The sequence below is a fragment of the Gracilinanus agilis genome, chromosome 3 (assembly GCF_016433145.1).
Source record: "Gracilinanus agilis isolate LMUSP501 chromosome 3, AgileGrace, whole genome shotgun sequence".
In the NCBI taxonomy this organism is placed as follows: domain Eukaryota; kingdom Metazoa; phylum Chordata; class Mammalia; order Didelphimorphia; family Didelphidae; genus Gracilinanus; species Gracilinanus agilis.
In genome coordinates this window covers 307,716,105-307,733,242 of record NC_058132.1, presented here as the reverse complement: position 1 = coordinate 307,733,242, position 17,138 = coordinate 307,716,105, and the positions used below count along the sequence as shown (strand labels likewise).

Below are 17,138 nucleotides of genomic sequence, written 5' to 3'. Positions count from 1 at the left end.
AGGCTCGGGTCCGGAGCGCTCCCGCTGAAGTTCAGCGGGGCGGCTAGGTGCTGGAGGGGGAGCGTGGGAATCCACACGTCGGGGAGGCGGCCCCGACTCAGCTCAGCCGGCCCCTCTTTGCTGGGAGCGGGGTGACCCGCACCGCCTCACCATTACTTCTCCAGGAAAAGAGGACCTGGTCGCTGTCGCCTCCCGGCTTTGGCAGAGGCGGAGGCGCGCCTGCCTGGCCGCCGTCGGCGTACTGCTGGCCATGGCCCTGGTGCTGCTTATCGCAGTTCCCCTGCTGCTGCTGCAGGCTGCACCCCCCAGTTCGGCGCACTACGAGATGATGGGAACTTGCCGCATGATTTGCGACCCCTACAGCGGGGGACCCGGGGGAGGGCCTGGGAGTCCAGGCAGCAAAGCGGCCCCAGGTCCTAGCACAGCTGCCTTGGAAGTCATGCAGGACCTGAGTGCCAACCCTCCGCCCCCATTCATCCAGGGACCCAAAGGAGAGCCTGGCCGGCCAGGGAAACCGGGCCCCCGAGGTCCCCCAGGAGAGCCAGGACCCCCTGGACCAAGAGGGCCTCCGGGAGAGAAAGGAGACTCAGGAAAACCCGGGATGCCCGGATTGCAGCTGGCTGCGGGCGGGGCAGGTGGGGGCAGCGTCGGGGCCATTGGTGGTGGAGGAGTAGGGGGCGGCGGGGACGTCGGCGAGGTGACCGGGGCACTGAGTGCAGCTTTCAGTGGTCCCAAGATAGCTTTCTACGTGGGCCTGAAGAGCCCCCACGAAGGTTACGAAGTACTCAAGTTCGACGACGTGGTCACCAACCTGGGCAACCATTATGACCCGACTACCGGCAAGTTCAGCTGTCAAGTGCGAGGGATCTACTTCTTCACCTACCACATCCTCATGCGAGGCGGGGATGGTACCAGTATGTGGGCAGACCTCTGCAAGAACGGGCAGGTCAGTCTCCTTCTGTTATTACCCACTTTTTTCTCCCCCCTCCCCCATCTCTTTCCAGGGTCCTTACCCTCATCCTCCCCTATTCTTCTGTTTCCGAAGTCAGCCTCCTCCCGGGACACTAGCGCGCTCAGAACGCACCTCCTCCCGGGCCCTTTGGCTAGAAAGGGGACGCTCATTTAGGGTTCCTATGTTGCTAAAGAGCTTTGGCTTGGGGTCTCCGGTAAGACTAAGATTTGCGGGTGTCTGGAGCCCCTGCACATCCAGGATCCCCCAGTATGAAACGACTTTGCGCACTGGGCGCCTCCTACCCTTCTCCTGCCCCGACTCTTAACCTGTGGTTGGGAAATTCTTTAGTTTTGAGGTCCCTAGGCTGGGCTAAATAGTCAACTAGTCTTTTCAACTTGAGGTCCTCCGCAGAGTTCTCCTTTCTTCTAGCCCCGGGCACTCTGCCTCACCGACCCCAGGACCTTACCCAGCCTTCACCTTTCCTCCTCCGCCTTCCACACCCATCTCCGTAAAGTCCAACTAAGCAGCAGAAAAGAGGGGGTTGCCAAAGTTGGAGGAGAAGCCCACTGAGGACTGGGGTATGGAGAGGTCCTCTGTAGGCTACAGTAGGAGGGGGAGCCGCGGGCACCAAGGGGTTAGGGAGAATGGGCTACGGGAGAGGCCACAGAGGCGGGGGGAGGGGCAAAGGGGTGCCTCACTCCAAGTAGCCCCCGCCGGCTCCATCTCCCCAGGTCCGTGCCAGCGCCATCGCCCAAGACGCTGACCAGAACTACGACTACGCTAGCAACAGCGTGGTGCTGCACCTGGACTCCGGGGACGAGGTCTACGTGAAGCTGGACGGGGGCAAGGCGCATGGTGGTAACAACAACAAGTACAGCACTTTCTCTGGCTTTCTTTTATATCCTGATTAGGGAGTGGGAGAGGGGACCGGCGCACTCCACCCCCTTTCCCTCCTCGGCTGGAGCTTGGGGTGCAGCCCTTTTCTGCAGGACCCTGTCACTTCATGGCAACTCGTCACATTTCAGTTGGGACAGTCACCAAACCACATTTCTCCTCCAACCCGTCAGTCAGTCCCTACTCCCCTAGCCTGCCATCCGTGTATCTGTAATCTCACTCGCTCGCTCCTCTGGGGCCCCAGACAGAGTTCTGGCTCAGGATTCGCCCATCGTCGCTGGGGGAAGGGGAAGGAGAGGAAGGGGATCGGGATGGGGTGTAGGGAACCAAAAGTAGCTACCTACACACTTACAGAAACTATGGTGGAAAAACAAAAACAAAAGCAAAAAGACGGATCAGGATGGACAAGTCCGGGCAAAGGAAAACTTCTTTCCCCTTCCTTTACTCGGTTCTGAAATCTTTCTGAAGTGGAATCTCCTGGGAGCCTTTGCCTGGGATTTGGGCCTAAATCGACACTTATTTGTAAGGAGCTCTGCAAAGGCGTCATTCTTTGTGAAATGAAATACTTGTGCGAATGTCTGTGTTTGTCCGCAAAAATCAAACCAAGCAAACGCCAACAGAAACTAACAAAACAGCCAACAAACAAACCGCGCCTCACTCAAACTGTGAAACATTAAATTGTGTTTTTAGACAACGGCCTCCTTTGTGTCTCTGTCAGCATTGCTTAGCCAGTCCCTTTCCCTCCCCACCCTCAGAGCTCCATTATATTCATCCAGGATCCACCCCAATCTTGCTCACAGCACCCCATCTCCGACTACTTCTCCTCTCTTTTAGAGGAGGTGATGTGAACGTCAGAGGAGAGGAAGGGATCCAGGAGGGAGGCAAGTCACAGATTAGAGGAGAGAATGGTTTCACTCCACCTTCCTGGGTCTCTTGGGTGTTTATCTCAGCACCTATTTTTAAGAGATCTCTCCAAACGGGAAACTATTTGAACTCCAGTTTACCAGGAAGTGGGACGACATGGCTTCTAAGGTCCCTTCTAACTTTAAACCTGTGATTCTGTAAAATGTAGCCGGGACTCTTACACCATGAACTATATACTATTGAGCTCCTGGGGCCTTCTGGGAGTAAATGACAGATTCCAGATAAGTGGCCTGAATCCAGGAAAGAGTAGCCAGCTGGCATTCTGTTTCCAGTCCTTCAAGCTACCTCCTCACCTGTCTTTGTCAACTTGGCTCTGCCTTTTGCCATCTTGCCTGGGATTACCTTCTTATTCCGTGGGGAGAGAGTGAAAGAGAGGAAAGGGGAAAGGTCACTGGCTGGTGACTGATGATCAGGGAAGGAATAAGGAAAACAATTTCCCCCCTGAAAAGTAGAGGGGTTTGGTTGCTTTTGTTTTTCCTTTTTCTTTTAGTTGCTTGGCTAGAAAAGGAAAATGTATCACATACTTAGAATTACACACACACACACACACACACACACACAAGTCAAAACATTCCCCCCCTCCACTCATTCTTATGCTAATTTTGGAACCATGTAAAATCAAGGTAATTATCTGGATCATTGAGATCCCCCAAAACATTTTACCCCAAAGATTCTAATTGAGTGAATTAAACATTTTTCTTGCATGTTAATATTCAAGACACTTGCCATCATCTTCCACTTCACTTTTTGTATGGAGTTTTGTGGACACAAGTCAATGCTCTGACATTACGAGTCTATTCCAGATTGTGTAAAACATATGTGTAAGTTCAGAAATCGTTTACTTGTTGGGGCTGTGTCAACACAAAGGAATTTGAGGGCAACGTCCCCTTTCCCATAAACAGAATTTTATTGTTATTATTTCATGTAATGGTTGAATTCAGCACCATGTTGTTTGGAAAGTAACCTTTTTTTGTACTTGTCCATATTTGCTTTACTGAATTCATTCAGTCACTTTCAAAATAATCAGTTTGATCGAATTTCCAATTTACAAAAAACGTGTACATATTATAGCTTTGATGTATGTGGTACCAATTTGGCATTCGCTACCAATCTTTACAGATCCCTGAAATAGTTTTATATCATTCGAATGTATGAGGGTTGGGAGTGGGGACGAATTGTTGGGGAGGACGATAAGGGGGAAAGAGAGGGAGGGACCCTTAGAGAGGGCAACATCTGCAGATACCCCAGAATATTTGTGGTCCTGATGTAGAAAATGCAAAAGTGGTTGTGTAGGGTCTGTTGATAGACAAGAATGAACACTGTATGTATGCATATATGCAGCAACTCTAAAGCACTGGAGTTCTTGAGTGCCTTAGGGACATCTGTCATTATGGCCACAACTTTGTCCACACATGTATATGCACACAGATGCACACATATATTTTCATGGCAGTTTCTGTGCCATTGTGTCCCTTTTCCTGCTTATATTAATTCCAGAGGGATGCTAAAAGCTGTGATTCCCATTTGAAAGACAATTATGCCCCCTGCCTAGTTTCCTGTTGACATTCCTTTTTATGCTCTTGGTTTATTTCAATAATGTTTTTATTGTCACTCACTTGAATATGAGTGATGATTGCATCCTCTTTGAGTCCTGAGCTGGAAACCTCACTGAGAGCTAAAGAAAAGGAAACAAAATGAAGAACCACCCAAGCCAAACCCTCAAACCCAGCCCAGCCTGCTAATGAGGGCATCAGAGGGAGGTAGGGATGGGTGCAGGGAGGGGAGTCCATAAACAAGTACATGTGTTACACACTTATCAATCTCCAATGCTTTGTCGATTGTACCATCCAGAAATGAGATTAAAACCAAATGTCTGAGACCCAAATGAAGTCTAATTGCTATGGATCTGCAATCCCCACCGGGTCCCTAATCCTTTTTGACTTATTCCTCCCCTTCCTCGATGAGATGGAGCTTAGACACAAAGCCCTCAGTTTAAATTTCAAAAATTAAAATTGACATGCAGCGGCGTTCCCGGGAGCGGGGAGGAATTTCTAAGGAGGTGCCCAGGCTTGGCTTTATCCCTTGCATTAAGAAGCAATTTGTACTTCTAACAAAGACCCAGCCATTCCCCTTTGGCGAAAGGGCAATGAAGATGCCTTGCGAGGGAATCACTGTTCACAATACTTAAACAAATTTGAATCGGAGATTCTTGAATCTGTATTCCCCAGTGCAGCTGAAGCTCCTTGCAATTCTAATGTTGGAGCTGGCGGAGAGGAGCCGCCAAAGGTGTCAGCTGCTAAGAGGATGATAGATTGATGAGGCGATGGGGAGGCACAGGCCTGGGATGGCACTCTGCCCTGGCAGTGATCTCGGCATCTGCACATTATCAATGTCACGGGGAGGCCTGAACCGCCTTCACCAGCCGTCTTATTTTCCACTTATCTCTCATGTACTAATTATTGGGCTGGATGACTCCCTGGGAAGGAAGGTGGAGAGAAAGAAAATGCATTTTGCTTCTGCAGAGACAACTCACCCAAATGATGCCATGAACAGCTGGCACCTTTTTCCTCCCTCTCTCACCAGGAATCCCCTGATGGAGATTCCGTCTTCCTGTTTGGCACCTTTGGGGAAGGGGAGAAGTCTAGGCTTCCCTAACTTGGGTTATGGGAGTTCTGAGGTGAGTAGGTGATGGGTGGGTTGGTGGAAAAGAAAAGGAGCACAGTAAATACCTTTTCAGTGATGGCACTGGGTGTGATGACAATGACTGGGTGGATGAGGGACCAAAGGAGACCCTCTTCCAAAGGAATCATTATCCCCTTCTTAAACTGATGGACCCCCAAATCAATATCAAAATCCAGCATTCATATGGTCCTTTATTTTCTTCTAAAGGGATTTTACACCTCTTGTCTCATTGGAGTCTCACAACAGCTTTGTGGAGTAATTTGGAGTAAGGCAAGTTGTTTATTAATTTTGTGGGTGTGGGAATTGAGGTACATAGGTCTGTTGTGTTTGGAGTCAAAAGATCTGGGTTGAGATCACAGTGATCATAGAAAGTCTCCTAATCCTTTTGGGTCTCAATTTTTTCATATAAAAAGATGAAAGGGTTGGACAAGGTAATCCCTAAGGTCTTCCGTTCTTTAAATGCTCTCAACCTATGACTTAAAGTCAACACATCTAGTGAGTAGTAGAGCAGGAATTTGAAACTGTGTCCTCTGACTCTGAGTCCAGTGTCTTTTCCAAACCAATCTGCTTCTCTACTAACTTCTTGGATATTCTTGAGCTATAAAGTAATTGACACGATCTTTTAAACTGGCCTTGGAAACCAGTCCCATAGTTTTTCTTCAAGATCTTACTTAGAAGTTACTCAGTGGATAGGATGGGATGCCAAAAAGACTGTGTAGGTTGCCCCTCCTGGGAGGTCTTCAAGCAAAATTTGGACAACTACTTGTAGGATATGTTATGGTGGAGATTCCTTTTGTGTATGGGTTTGACTAGCCTATGGGGTCTCTTCAAACTCTCAAATTCTTTGATAATGTGAGTGTTAGAGTAATGTAATGGCTGGCTTCAACTTCTGTTTCTTGCTGGCTATTTGAATGTAGAAGTGACTGAATCTTTGTGATCTTCAGCTTCCTTATCTGTAAAATGGGGATATATATATGTACTTATAGTGGTCAGGGAGCTATTTGAGGCTACATATTATATGTATATATGCTTTGGAAACTTTAAAGCACTCTCCGATTTTATCATTAAAGTTCCCAAGACTTCTTTTACTGAGTATAGCTATATTCTTTTGTCTTCTAAAAGAAAGAAATTTTTTGTGAAAGGTCAGGGCTATGTCTACGTGGCATAAAAGGATGTGGAAATTTTTGAACTATTTAGTTCATTTAATCCATGTAGCCAACCAGATTAGGAATTCTAGTCTAGTCTAGTCTAGTCACAGAAGTCTAAATGTTCCTATTTGACTGTCTACAAAAATCAAAGAAACTATGTAAGTGCCAAATTTCAACTTTTCACTGTGCTACATATATGTTCTTATGTTAAAGGAAGCTCTTACTTTCTTCATTCAACTCAAATCAATATAAATTTATTAAATGCCTTTGCCTTCTAGAACTTTTAGTCACTAGAACAGGTGCTTGGGATAGAAAGACAAATACAAGAGGGTAACTACCTTCAAAGGACTTACATTCTAGGAGGGGTAATCAACACATATCTAGATGAGTGAAGATATATATATTATGTAATGTATGATAATAATATACAATAATATTTTATAGTTAAATATGATATATGATATTCACACATACACAAAGCTATTTGGGAGGAGAACTAAAAACTGGGTCAATCAAAGAAAAAGCTTTATGTAGGAGGAGGTATTTGAAAAGAGCCTTGAAAAAAATGAGATTTGAGGAGGCAGAAGTAGGTAGACAATCCAGCCACTTGTGCAGAAGTAAGAGGCATAGAAATAGACATAGACATAGGAATGTGTAGTACACGAAGAGCACCAGAGACTATTTTGTGTGGAGCATAGAGTGTAAGATAGGGAATAATATGTAATAAATCTGGAAAGATAGGCTGCAGTTAGATTGTGAAGGGCTTTACATATCAAACAGAAAAGTCGGAATTTTTTCCCCTAGAAGCAATAAGGAGTTGTTGAAGCTTATTGGGCAGAAGAGTGACATAGTCAGACTATGGGAATAGCAATTTAGATTATGTATGGAGGAGAGAAAGGTGTGGAGGTGAAGAGACTAATAAGAAAGGTACTGTAATAATTTAAGCAAGAGATGATGGGAGCTTGAACTAGAATCACAGCCATGTGAGTGGAGAGAAGGGGACAGAGCAAGAGATATTATGGCAGCAGAATTGACAAAACTTAACCACTTATTACATATGGGGGTAAGCGAGAGGGAAGAGTTGAAGATAAAGCCAGGATTATGAATCTGCATGATTGGAAATTTGGTGGTAGCCTAGATAGAAATAAAGACATTAGAAAGAGGGAGGAATTTGGGGGGGGAAAGATAGAGTTCTGTTTTGGCATGTTGAATATAAGATAATCATAGACTATCCTGATGGAGTTATCAACTTGCTATGCATCACTAGAGCTTGGAAGATATGTGAGAACTGGACATATAAGTTTGGGTAATTTACAGTTGTACCAATTGGAACTAATAAAATTTTGAGAGAGAGAGAGAGACATACACACACACAGAGAGACAGACAGACATACAAAGACAGAGATATAGACAGAAACAGAGACAAAGATAGAGATCGTCAGATAGAGGGACAAGAAGAGATAGACACAAACACTGAGAAGAAAAGAAAGACAATAAGAAGCGAAGAGGAAGAGGCACTAGAATACTGTCCTACACATAGGGGACAGGATATAGATGATGAACTTGCAAAGGAGGCTGAGAAGAAATGATCAGGTAGAAAAAATAGGAGAGAGACAGTCAAGAAAATTCAGGGAGAAGAGACAATCCGGAGAATAGTTTGGAAGAAGTCAACAGTATTAAATGTTTAAGAGAGATTAAGAAAGATGAGAAGTGAGAAAAGACCATTGGATTTTGCCATTAAGAAGTCACTGGTAACCTTGGAGAGCAGTTTTAGTTGAGTGGTGGGACTAGAAGATCAATCATAAAGGACTAAAAAATGAGAAGTGCAAAATGGAAAAGTGGAGGCAACTAATGTTGGCAGCTTTTTTCTAAGACTTGGACTGTAGGGGGAAACTGGGTAGCTCAATGGAGTGAGCGTCAAGCCTAGAGACAGGAATTCTTAGGTTCAAATCTGGCCTCAGACACTTCCCAGCTGTGTGGCCCTGGGCAAGTCACTTAACCCCCATTGTCTAGCCCTTACCACTTCTCTGCCTTGGAACCAATACACAGTATTGATTTTAAGATGGAAGGTAAGGGTTAAAAAAGCTGGCTGTAAAAGGAAAGAGATATGTTGGATGATAGTTTGAGTGGGTGGTCACCCTTCAAATGAGAAGCTTCTGCAAGGATTCGAGAGTATAACTGAAGTAGGACATGGAACATTCCCTTTTTCTTTTTCTGAAGTATACAGTTTCAGGGTTGATGGACCTGATTGATCAAAATGATACAAACACCAGAAGATGAACCTAGCATTGAGTTAGCACTGCCTGGTAAAGTTTGCAACAGATGGCTCTTTTGGGCAGCTGAGACAAAACATCTGTGCATTCTTTTGTACTGCTGCACCAGTGATTGCCGGGGTTATATAGACTCAGAGTTAAGTAAATGATTTAAGGATAGAACCAAGAGAGGCAGAAATTTTATAGAACTAGTCTGATAAGGATGGGGGAAGAGTATTGGGCTGTCATTGAAAACTATTTTTAGTCACTTTTCATTATCATATCCTGGTCCTCTTCAAGAAGAATTATCCTGAAGGAATATGGATAAATAATGTGTAGTTCTACGCATGCCTCATGATATTGGAAGTAATCCTGGATTATCAAAGGCTTTAGCCTACCTAAATGCAGAGAAACATCAGCAGGAGCAGGTTGCCCACCAGCTGTTGTCAATGGCAATTCATAAAATAAGAAGAAATAATAATGATATGTACTGATAGGAATGGGCAACTAGGTGGCACAGTGGATAGAGCACTGGGCCTGGAATCAGGAAAACTTGAGTTCAAATCTGGCTCCAGACACTTACTAGTGGTGTGATTCTCCACAAATCCCTTCATGACTGTCTGCCTCAGTTTCCCAAACTATGAAATGAAGATAATAACAGCACCTACCTCGCAGGGTTGTTGGTGATCTTATCATAGATTTAATTGTCATGGTGATTCTTTTTTTTTAAATCTTTTACCTTCCATCTTAAAATCAATACTGTGTATTGGTTCCAAGGCAGAAGAGTGGCAAGGGCTAGGCAATGGGGATTAAGTGATTTGCCCAGGGTCACACAGTTAGGAAGTGTCTGAGGCCAAATTTGAACCTAGTACCTCCCATCTCTAGACCTGGCTCTCAACCTACTGAGCCACCCAGCTGCCCCCTACACTGGTGATTTTTAAATCTACCTTTTCCTGTCTCTATATCTCTGCTAACCTCTAATCTCTTGCATCTCCAACTGCCTTTTGGACATCTTGAAGTGGATGTCTAGTAGTCATCATAGACTCAGTATGTTCAAAACAGAATTTAATTATCTTTCCTCCTAATGTTCCCCTCCTCCTCCCACCATTCTCTATTACTGTAAAGAGCATCACCATCCTTCTAGTCCCTTAGACTCGCAACCTAGGAGTCATCCTGGCTTCCTCATTATCCTGCATCCTGTAATATCTGATTTGTTGCCAAGATCTGCCGATTTCACTTTGTAACATCTCTCAGATATGCCTCCTTCTTTCCTCTGACAGTGCCACTGCTCTAGTGTAAGCCCTCATTTCCTCACACCTTGATAACTGCAATAGCCTGCTGGTTCGTCTGTCTGCCTCAAGTCTCTCCCCACTCCAATATATCCTGTATTCAGCCACTTAAGTGATTTTCCTAAAACAAAGGTCATCATGCCACCCTCCTACTCAGTAAACTCCAGTGGCTTCCTATTGTCTCCAGAAACAAATACAAAATGTTCTGGTTGGCATTCAAAGCCTTTCATAACTTGCCTCACTTTTATCTTCCCAGGCTTCTTATTCTTTACTCCCCAACACAATCTAGTGAGATGAGTGTCTCAAGCCACCTAGTTATACCATAAATAATACTCTCTCTCACCTTTGGATATTCTTTCCAGCTTTCCCCCATGCCTGGAATGCTCTCCTTCCTCCAGTCCAACTACTGGCATCTCTGGCTTCCTTTAAATCCCACCTAAAATTCCATCTGTTACAAGAAGCTTTCCCCAAACTCTCTTAATTCCAGTGCCTTCCCTCTGTTTAGATTTAAAATTAATATCTTCCAAGTTATTTTCTATAACATTTATTAATAATCACTTAAAATAGAAAAGATTGATAAGCATAAATTTAGAGTCTCTTCCTCTAAATCTGACCACATGTAGCTCATACTGCAGGATCCTCTGACTGTTCCCTACCTGCTCCGGGGAAGTAGAGAGAGCAAAAAGATCCAAGTGGGCTCCACCTACACCCCTTTTATCTATGTTCATGGACGAAGCACTGGCATGTAAAAAATGGGATGAATGGGTTGGCAATCCAGGGTGGGGAGGGGATGAAATTCCCTCTACACAACTCTTAATTATTTCCTATAACTTGCTTTGTATATATTTGTTTGTAAGCCCCTGGAGGGCAGGGACTACCTTTTGGGGTCTTTTTTGTATCCCCAGATAGTAAGTTGGTTAATAATGATTATCAAAATGAGATAATATTTATGAAGTTCTTAGTTCTTCTATGTTCCTGGCACATGGTAGGTCTTATATAAATGCTTATTCCCTCCTCCTAGGCTGCCCTCCTACTTTTATACTCATAATAACCCAAAGATGTTATTTTTCCCATTTTATGGATGAAGAAAATGAGACTGATAGAGTATAAGTGATTTGATGGGTAACATAGCTAGTAAATTCCTGAGGCCATATTTGTGCTTGGGTCTTCTTGACTCCAAATCTAATTGCTACTCTAGCATCTGGTTGTTTTCTTTCAAAGCATATGGATGGATTATATTATTTTATGTGGAAATGTACATATATATCTTAAAATTTCATATGTAACATGTTATATACATATGTGTATATATGTATATATATATCTTTACCTTCTGTCTTGGAATTAATATTGTATATTGGTTCCAAGGCAAAAGAGTGGTAAGGGCTAGGCAATGGGGATCAAGTGACTTGCCCAGGGCCATACAACTAGGAAATGTCTGAGGCCAAATTTTAACCCAGGACCTCTCATCTCTAGGCTTGGCTCTCAATCCACTGAACCACCTAGCTATCCCCCACCATGTCATATATTTTTTAACAATCATATTGAAGGCAGACCTACACTAGACTAGCCCCAGCCCAAACTCAATCTAAGGTAGAGCCAGTTCAAGTTATATTTGCTTCATGTTCTTTCCAGAGTTTGGAATGGAAGGAAAACCTAATCTGGTTGTGCCCAGAATCCTGAAGCATCCTAAGGTGGTGAATCCTGAAGGGTCTTTGACCTAAAATAATTTAGTTCAATTTATTAAATATTTAATAGGCTCCAACTACGTGATGTGATGTGCTGTGCTGGGTGATAGAGATATATAGGAATGGAAGAAACACAGTTCCTGCCCTCAAGGAACTTACAATTTAAGAGGAATAACATGAGATTTGCACAAATAAGTGTGAGATAAGGTAGAATGAGACAAACACAACGAAATCATGTGCATAGATCAATGGAGAAAATCATGGATCACATAAGAGGCGGAGTAAAATAATAGCAAGCAATGGAGCTATGGTCTAAGAGGCAAATATGATGTAGTCATTCCCTAGTACTGGGTATAATATTTCCTAGGTAGGTATGGAGGGGGTGATATTGATTCTATCAGTTCTTAGTTTTTTCCTTTCTGGAAGAACAAGTTCATTTCAGTTGTTTAGTGATTTTTCAATCAGGTTTGATTCTTTGGGACCCCATTTGGGGTTTTCTTGGCAAAGATACTGGAGTGCTTTGCCATTTCCTTCTCCAGGTCATTTGACAGATGAGGAATTGAGACAGAATAGTGACTATCCCAGGGTTTGTGGGAGGACTTTATAGGTGCCTGGAATGATGGTGCTCAACAGAGAGAGGATGTCAATGTCTAGTGATCACAAGGGCTTTCCTCTTGTGGAGATCCCTCAGTCAAGTCTTTTAGTTTGGAAGTACCATATAGAATCTTGGGAAGGAAGGGCTTACTAGAAGGATGGTAGTCAACATTTGATGGGTAAATGCTTTCTCTTTAAAGTGGGATCTGAACCCTAAGTCAGTCAAACTGTATGTGTGCTTAGGGAGAGAGTGAGGGAAGGAGAGAGGGAAGGAGAATTATTTTGCTTTCCTGGACGTAAGAGCGAGTCCTTTCTGTTTTGCATTTTTATCACATTAAATAAAAAAGGTCCTATTTTTGATGTATTGTTAGTTTAAATGCTTGTTTAGGATTGGGCGGGGGGTAAAAGACCACTTCTGGAGAGCCCTTGAAACAAACCATATTCTCATATATCCAGGAGAAAACATGAGGAAAGGCAAAATAAGTCGAATTCTTCTGTTCACAGTGGGAAACTATGGGTGAGGGAATGCATCAAAGAGTGTGATTTGTGCAATGCACCCAAGATTGAGCTCAGTTCATGTAATCATAGAACTCCTCATTCTGGCTCTCTTGCTACATGTTCATTTTTTGAAACCAATCCATTTGCAAATCACATATAATATCTTGCTCACAGTAGACACCCAATAATGTTTCATTGAATTATTTTATTTATTACACTCATTCTTTTGCTCATTCCTTCATTTGTTCATTTTTTCCCACACTGACCCAGTCATTGTGTCATCTGCTTAGGAAGTATTTATCAAGCAGATACTGTGTGCCATGTCCATTGCGCAGTACTCTGATGAAATACCAAAGGAGTAGAAGAATACTACTGGCACTTATTGCTTTCATTATTCACTAACAGTTATAACTCACTCTCATAGATTTTCTCTTGTTTAGTGTATACTTCTCCCCATCACACAAACTAGACTTTATGCATCTTGAAGAAAGGAATTATTAGGGGGCAGTTGGGTGGCTCAGTGTATTGAGAACTAGCTCTAAAGACAGGAGGTCCTCCATCCAAATGTGACCTCAGACACTTCCTAGCTGTGTGACCCTGGGCAAGTCACTTAACCTCCAGTGCCTAGCCTTTACTGCTCTTCTGCCTTGGAACCAATATACGGTATTCTTTCTAAGATGGAAGGTAAGGTTTAAAAAAAGAAAGGAATTGTTCTTATATTTCTTCTGTCACTCACTCAGGACTCAGTGCCCAATTGGAAATAGTAGGTGCTCAACAAGTGCTTGAATTGAGGTAGGTTGATAAGATTTGACATTCCTGGCCTAGAAAAAATTTTTACTTTGCCTGGGGAGATAGAACAGACACACAGACACACAGACACACACAGACACACACAGACAGACAGACAGACAGACACACACACACAGGAGAGTACACTTTTATGACCAAGTGAATCCACTTGCTCATAGCTCATCCAACCTCTCTGAGGCTACCTTGAATAAATAAAGAGGAAAATATTATTATTGTTTTTATTTCATTCTCTTTTCAGTGGTGTTCAGATGTGAGATGAGTCATCCCGATATTTTTATTTATTTATTTGTTTGTTTGTTTATTTAGTTTTGGTTAGTGTTTGGTGAACTATTACCCAGAAGAATAAAATGGTGCATTTTTGGTGACAATCTAAGTGTTGAGAAGTGGGTTCATTTTTCTGTAGATTCACTGAAAGCATCCACAGGACAACTCCAGTAATGGACACTGGAGATCCTGTGTACTTCTCCCTGTTCCACAGGGTTTATATTTCTTCTCCAATGTTTCATTATCACCATCAATTATTTATTTTTATTCTTGCTGCTGGGATTTACATAGCACTTTCCTTATGGCCTCCCAATTTGGTGTATAGTACAAGTAATAGAAACTATTATGTGAACTACTCTGTTGAGGAAGCAAAGGGATGAAGAGTGAGAGATATAAAAGTGGACTAAGCAGGACTCTGCAACTAATTGGATGTAGGAAATGGGGACTGAGGGAGAGAAAAAGACCAAATAGGTCTTTAAAATTATGAACCTTCAAGGATAGTCATGTCATCAGTAGACACAGGGAAATGTTGAGACGAAGGTTTAGAGGGCATGGCAAGGACTTTTATTTTGGATGTATTGAATTTAAGGTGCTAATGGAATACCCAGGGGAAAAAAAATTCCATAAGCAGTTGTAGGTGTGTTATATCAGGAGTTCAAGTGAGATTAGGGATGGATATATAGATTTACAGCAGAGCAAAAGCTTTTCGAGGACAGGGCTGGCTTTATTCCATCTTTGTTTCCCTAGCACTTAGCACATAGTAGGGATTTAATAAATGCTTATTGAATTAACCAATCAACACACATTTTGAAAGTTCCACAATGTGCCAGGCATTGTGCTAAATCACAGAAGATATAAAGACAAAAGTAAAAGAATCTTGGCTATCAAGAGGCCCATATGATACAGAGAGACATAATGTGTACATATATAAATATATACATATATATTTATACAATAAATACAATGTAATTTATGGATGTAGGTATTAGCAACTGAGGAATGGACAAAGATTAGGAAAGGACCCATGTAGAAGATTGATTTGATTGAAGGAAACCATAAATTCTTAGAGGTGGAGATGAGGAGGGAGTGAATTCCATGTAGGAGGGACAATTTGTTCAAAGGCTTAGAGATGGACAAATTGAATCAAATTTGAATCATCTATTTAGAGATACTAAGTGAAAACATCGTTGCTGATGAGATCATCACAGAAAATTATACATATATATTCTCTCTCTCTCTCTCTCTCTCTCTCTCTATATATATATATATATATATATATATATNTATGATACAGAGAGACATAATGTGTACATATATAAATATATACATATATATTTATACAATAAATACAATGTAATTTATGGATGTAGGTATTAGCAACTGAGGAATGGACAAAGATTAGGAAAGGACCCATGTAGAAGATTGATTTGATTGAAGGAAACCATAAATTCTTAGAGGTGGAGATGAGGAGGGAGTGAATTCCATGTAGGAGGGACAATTTGTTCAAAGGCTTAGAGATGGACAAATTGAATCAAATTTGAATCATCTATTTAGAGATACTAAGTGAAAACATCGTTGCTGATGAGATCATCACAGAAAATTATACATATATATTCTCTCTCTCTCTCTCTCTCTCTCTCTCTCTCTATATATATATATATATATATATATATTTTTTTTTTTTTTCCCCTGCTCAGAAGGCAGGAAACAAATAAATAAATAATGTTGGAAAGGACACTTAGAAGAGCTAGTCAGATCAGTAGTAAAAGAGCCCAAAGAGAGAAATATCATGGAAGCCAAAGGAAGAGCACCCAGGAAATTGGGGTGATGGTTGGTGTCAGAAGCTGCAAAGGGTTCCATGAAAATGAAGTTTGAGAAATGGAAATATTTTGAAACATTAGATATGGTTGTCCTGACTCTGAGGGATGTGAGATTGGGCAATGCAACAGATGTTATCAAGACTCAAATGATTTACAAGAAAAAAGATAGACTTAATTAATTTCAACAAATGGGTATAAATTTTCTATAGTCATTTAACTCAGTACTGTGCTAGGTACTAGAGATAATATGAAAGTTTAGAAAAACCTGTTGTACCCTTAAAGAACTTTTAGTCTAGTGGATGGCAAGAAGTAAGGAGATACTTCATTTTCTTAAAATTCAATTTTATTTTGTTTTCATAATGATCCACATTATCGCCTTCCCACTCCCCATGAGAAAGCAAAACAAACTAAAAACCTCCTCCAAATATGTGTAGTTAAGCAAAACAAATTCCTACTGTTGCCTTCCTTCCCTTTGCTCCAATCCCAATATGTCAGTCTGCTATCCATTACCTCTCCACCTAGAGGGGCAGCCTGTGTTACCTTGAGTCTCTTGGAATTGTAGCAGATCTATGTGTTAATCAGAGTTGCTAAGTCCTTTAAGGGTGCTTATTTTTATGATACTGTTTTTATAGAAATTTTGCTCCTGCTTCTTCTAATAAAAAAAAAAAAAAGCAAAATCCTGTACCTTCTGTCTTAGTATCAATACTATATATTGCTTCCAAGGCAAAAGACTGGTAAGGGCTAGGCATTGGGGGTTAAGTGACTTGCCCAGAGTCATACAGGTGGGTAGCATCTGATCCAGATTTGAACCCAGGACTTCCCATCCCTCAGCCTGGCTATCTATTCACTGAGCTACCTAGATGTCCCCCTGCTTCTTCTCATTTCACTGTATCATAAACATATAACTATTATAGCCTCCTCTTGGTTAGATTTTCCCTTTTTCTCTGCATTTTTCAGTTATTCCTAGATAGTAGAAAGTGTGCAGGAGACTTGCCTGGGGCATTTTACATAAAAGCAGTTGATGAAGATCTTCCTAATATTGCATTATGAGGTGGATGTTTGATGAGTCTTCTAGTTTTTACAGGAAAGTTGCTAGGGCCAAAAAAAATCAGATTAGCATAAATAATAATTGGTAACCTTTATATAGCACTTTAAGATTTGCAAATAAGATCTTATTGTATTTAGTCCTCTAGACAACCCTGACAATAGTTATTATTGTTATCCTCAATTTACAGGTGAGAAAAAGGGTTCCTTGAAACTGAATGACTTGCCCAGAGACACACAGCTAATAAATGTCTTAGGTTGGATTCAAACTCAGGTCTT

At 42.1% G+C, this 17,138-nt stretch overlaps 1 protein-coding gene across 3 annotated transcripts; it reads left to right on the top strand.

The window, feature by feature from the left end:
* Window positions 1-250: 250 nt before the first annotated feature.
* Window positions 251-1,863, top strand: C1QL2 (complement C1q like 2). Of its 3 annotated transcripts, none has more exons than XM_044666629.1 (3): window positions 251-646; window positions 698-946; window positions 1,684-1,863. In XM_044666629.1, the coding sequence occupies exons 1-3, from the start codon at window positions 251-253 to the stop codon at window positions 1,861-1,863; spliced, it is 825 nt and encodes a 274-aa protein (XP_044522564.1). The 3 variants fall into 3 exon arrangements, with proteins under 3 accessions (XP_044522564.1, XP_044522565.1, XP_044522563.1); XM_044666630.1 differs by having other exon boundaries at window positions 251-659; window positions 720-946; XM_044666628.1 differs by having other exon boundaries at window positions 251-946.
* The last annotated feature ends 15,275 nt before the right edge of the window (window positions 1,864-17,138 follow it).

Excerpts from the sequence above, each read along its gene's own strand:
- C1QL2 (XM_044666628.1), top strand. The coding sequence starts at position 251 with ATGGCCCTGGTGCTGCTTATCGCAGTTCCCCTGCTGCTGCTGCAGGCT. Across the intron at positions 947-1,683 it reads ACCTCTGCAAGAACGGGCAG|GTCCGTGCCAGCGCCATCGC; the intron begins GTCAGTCTCCTT and ends CCATCTCCCCAG.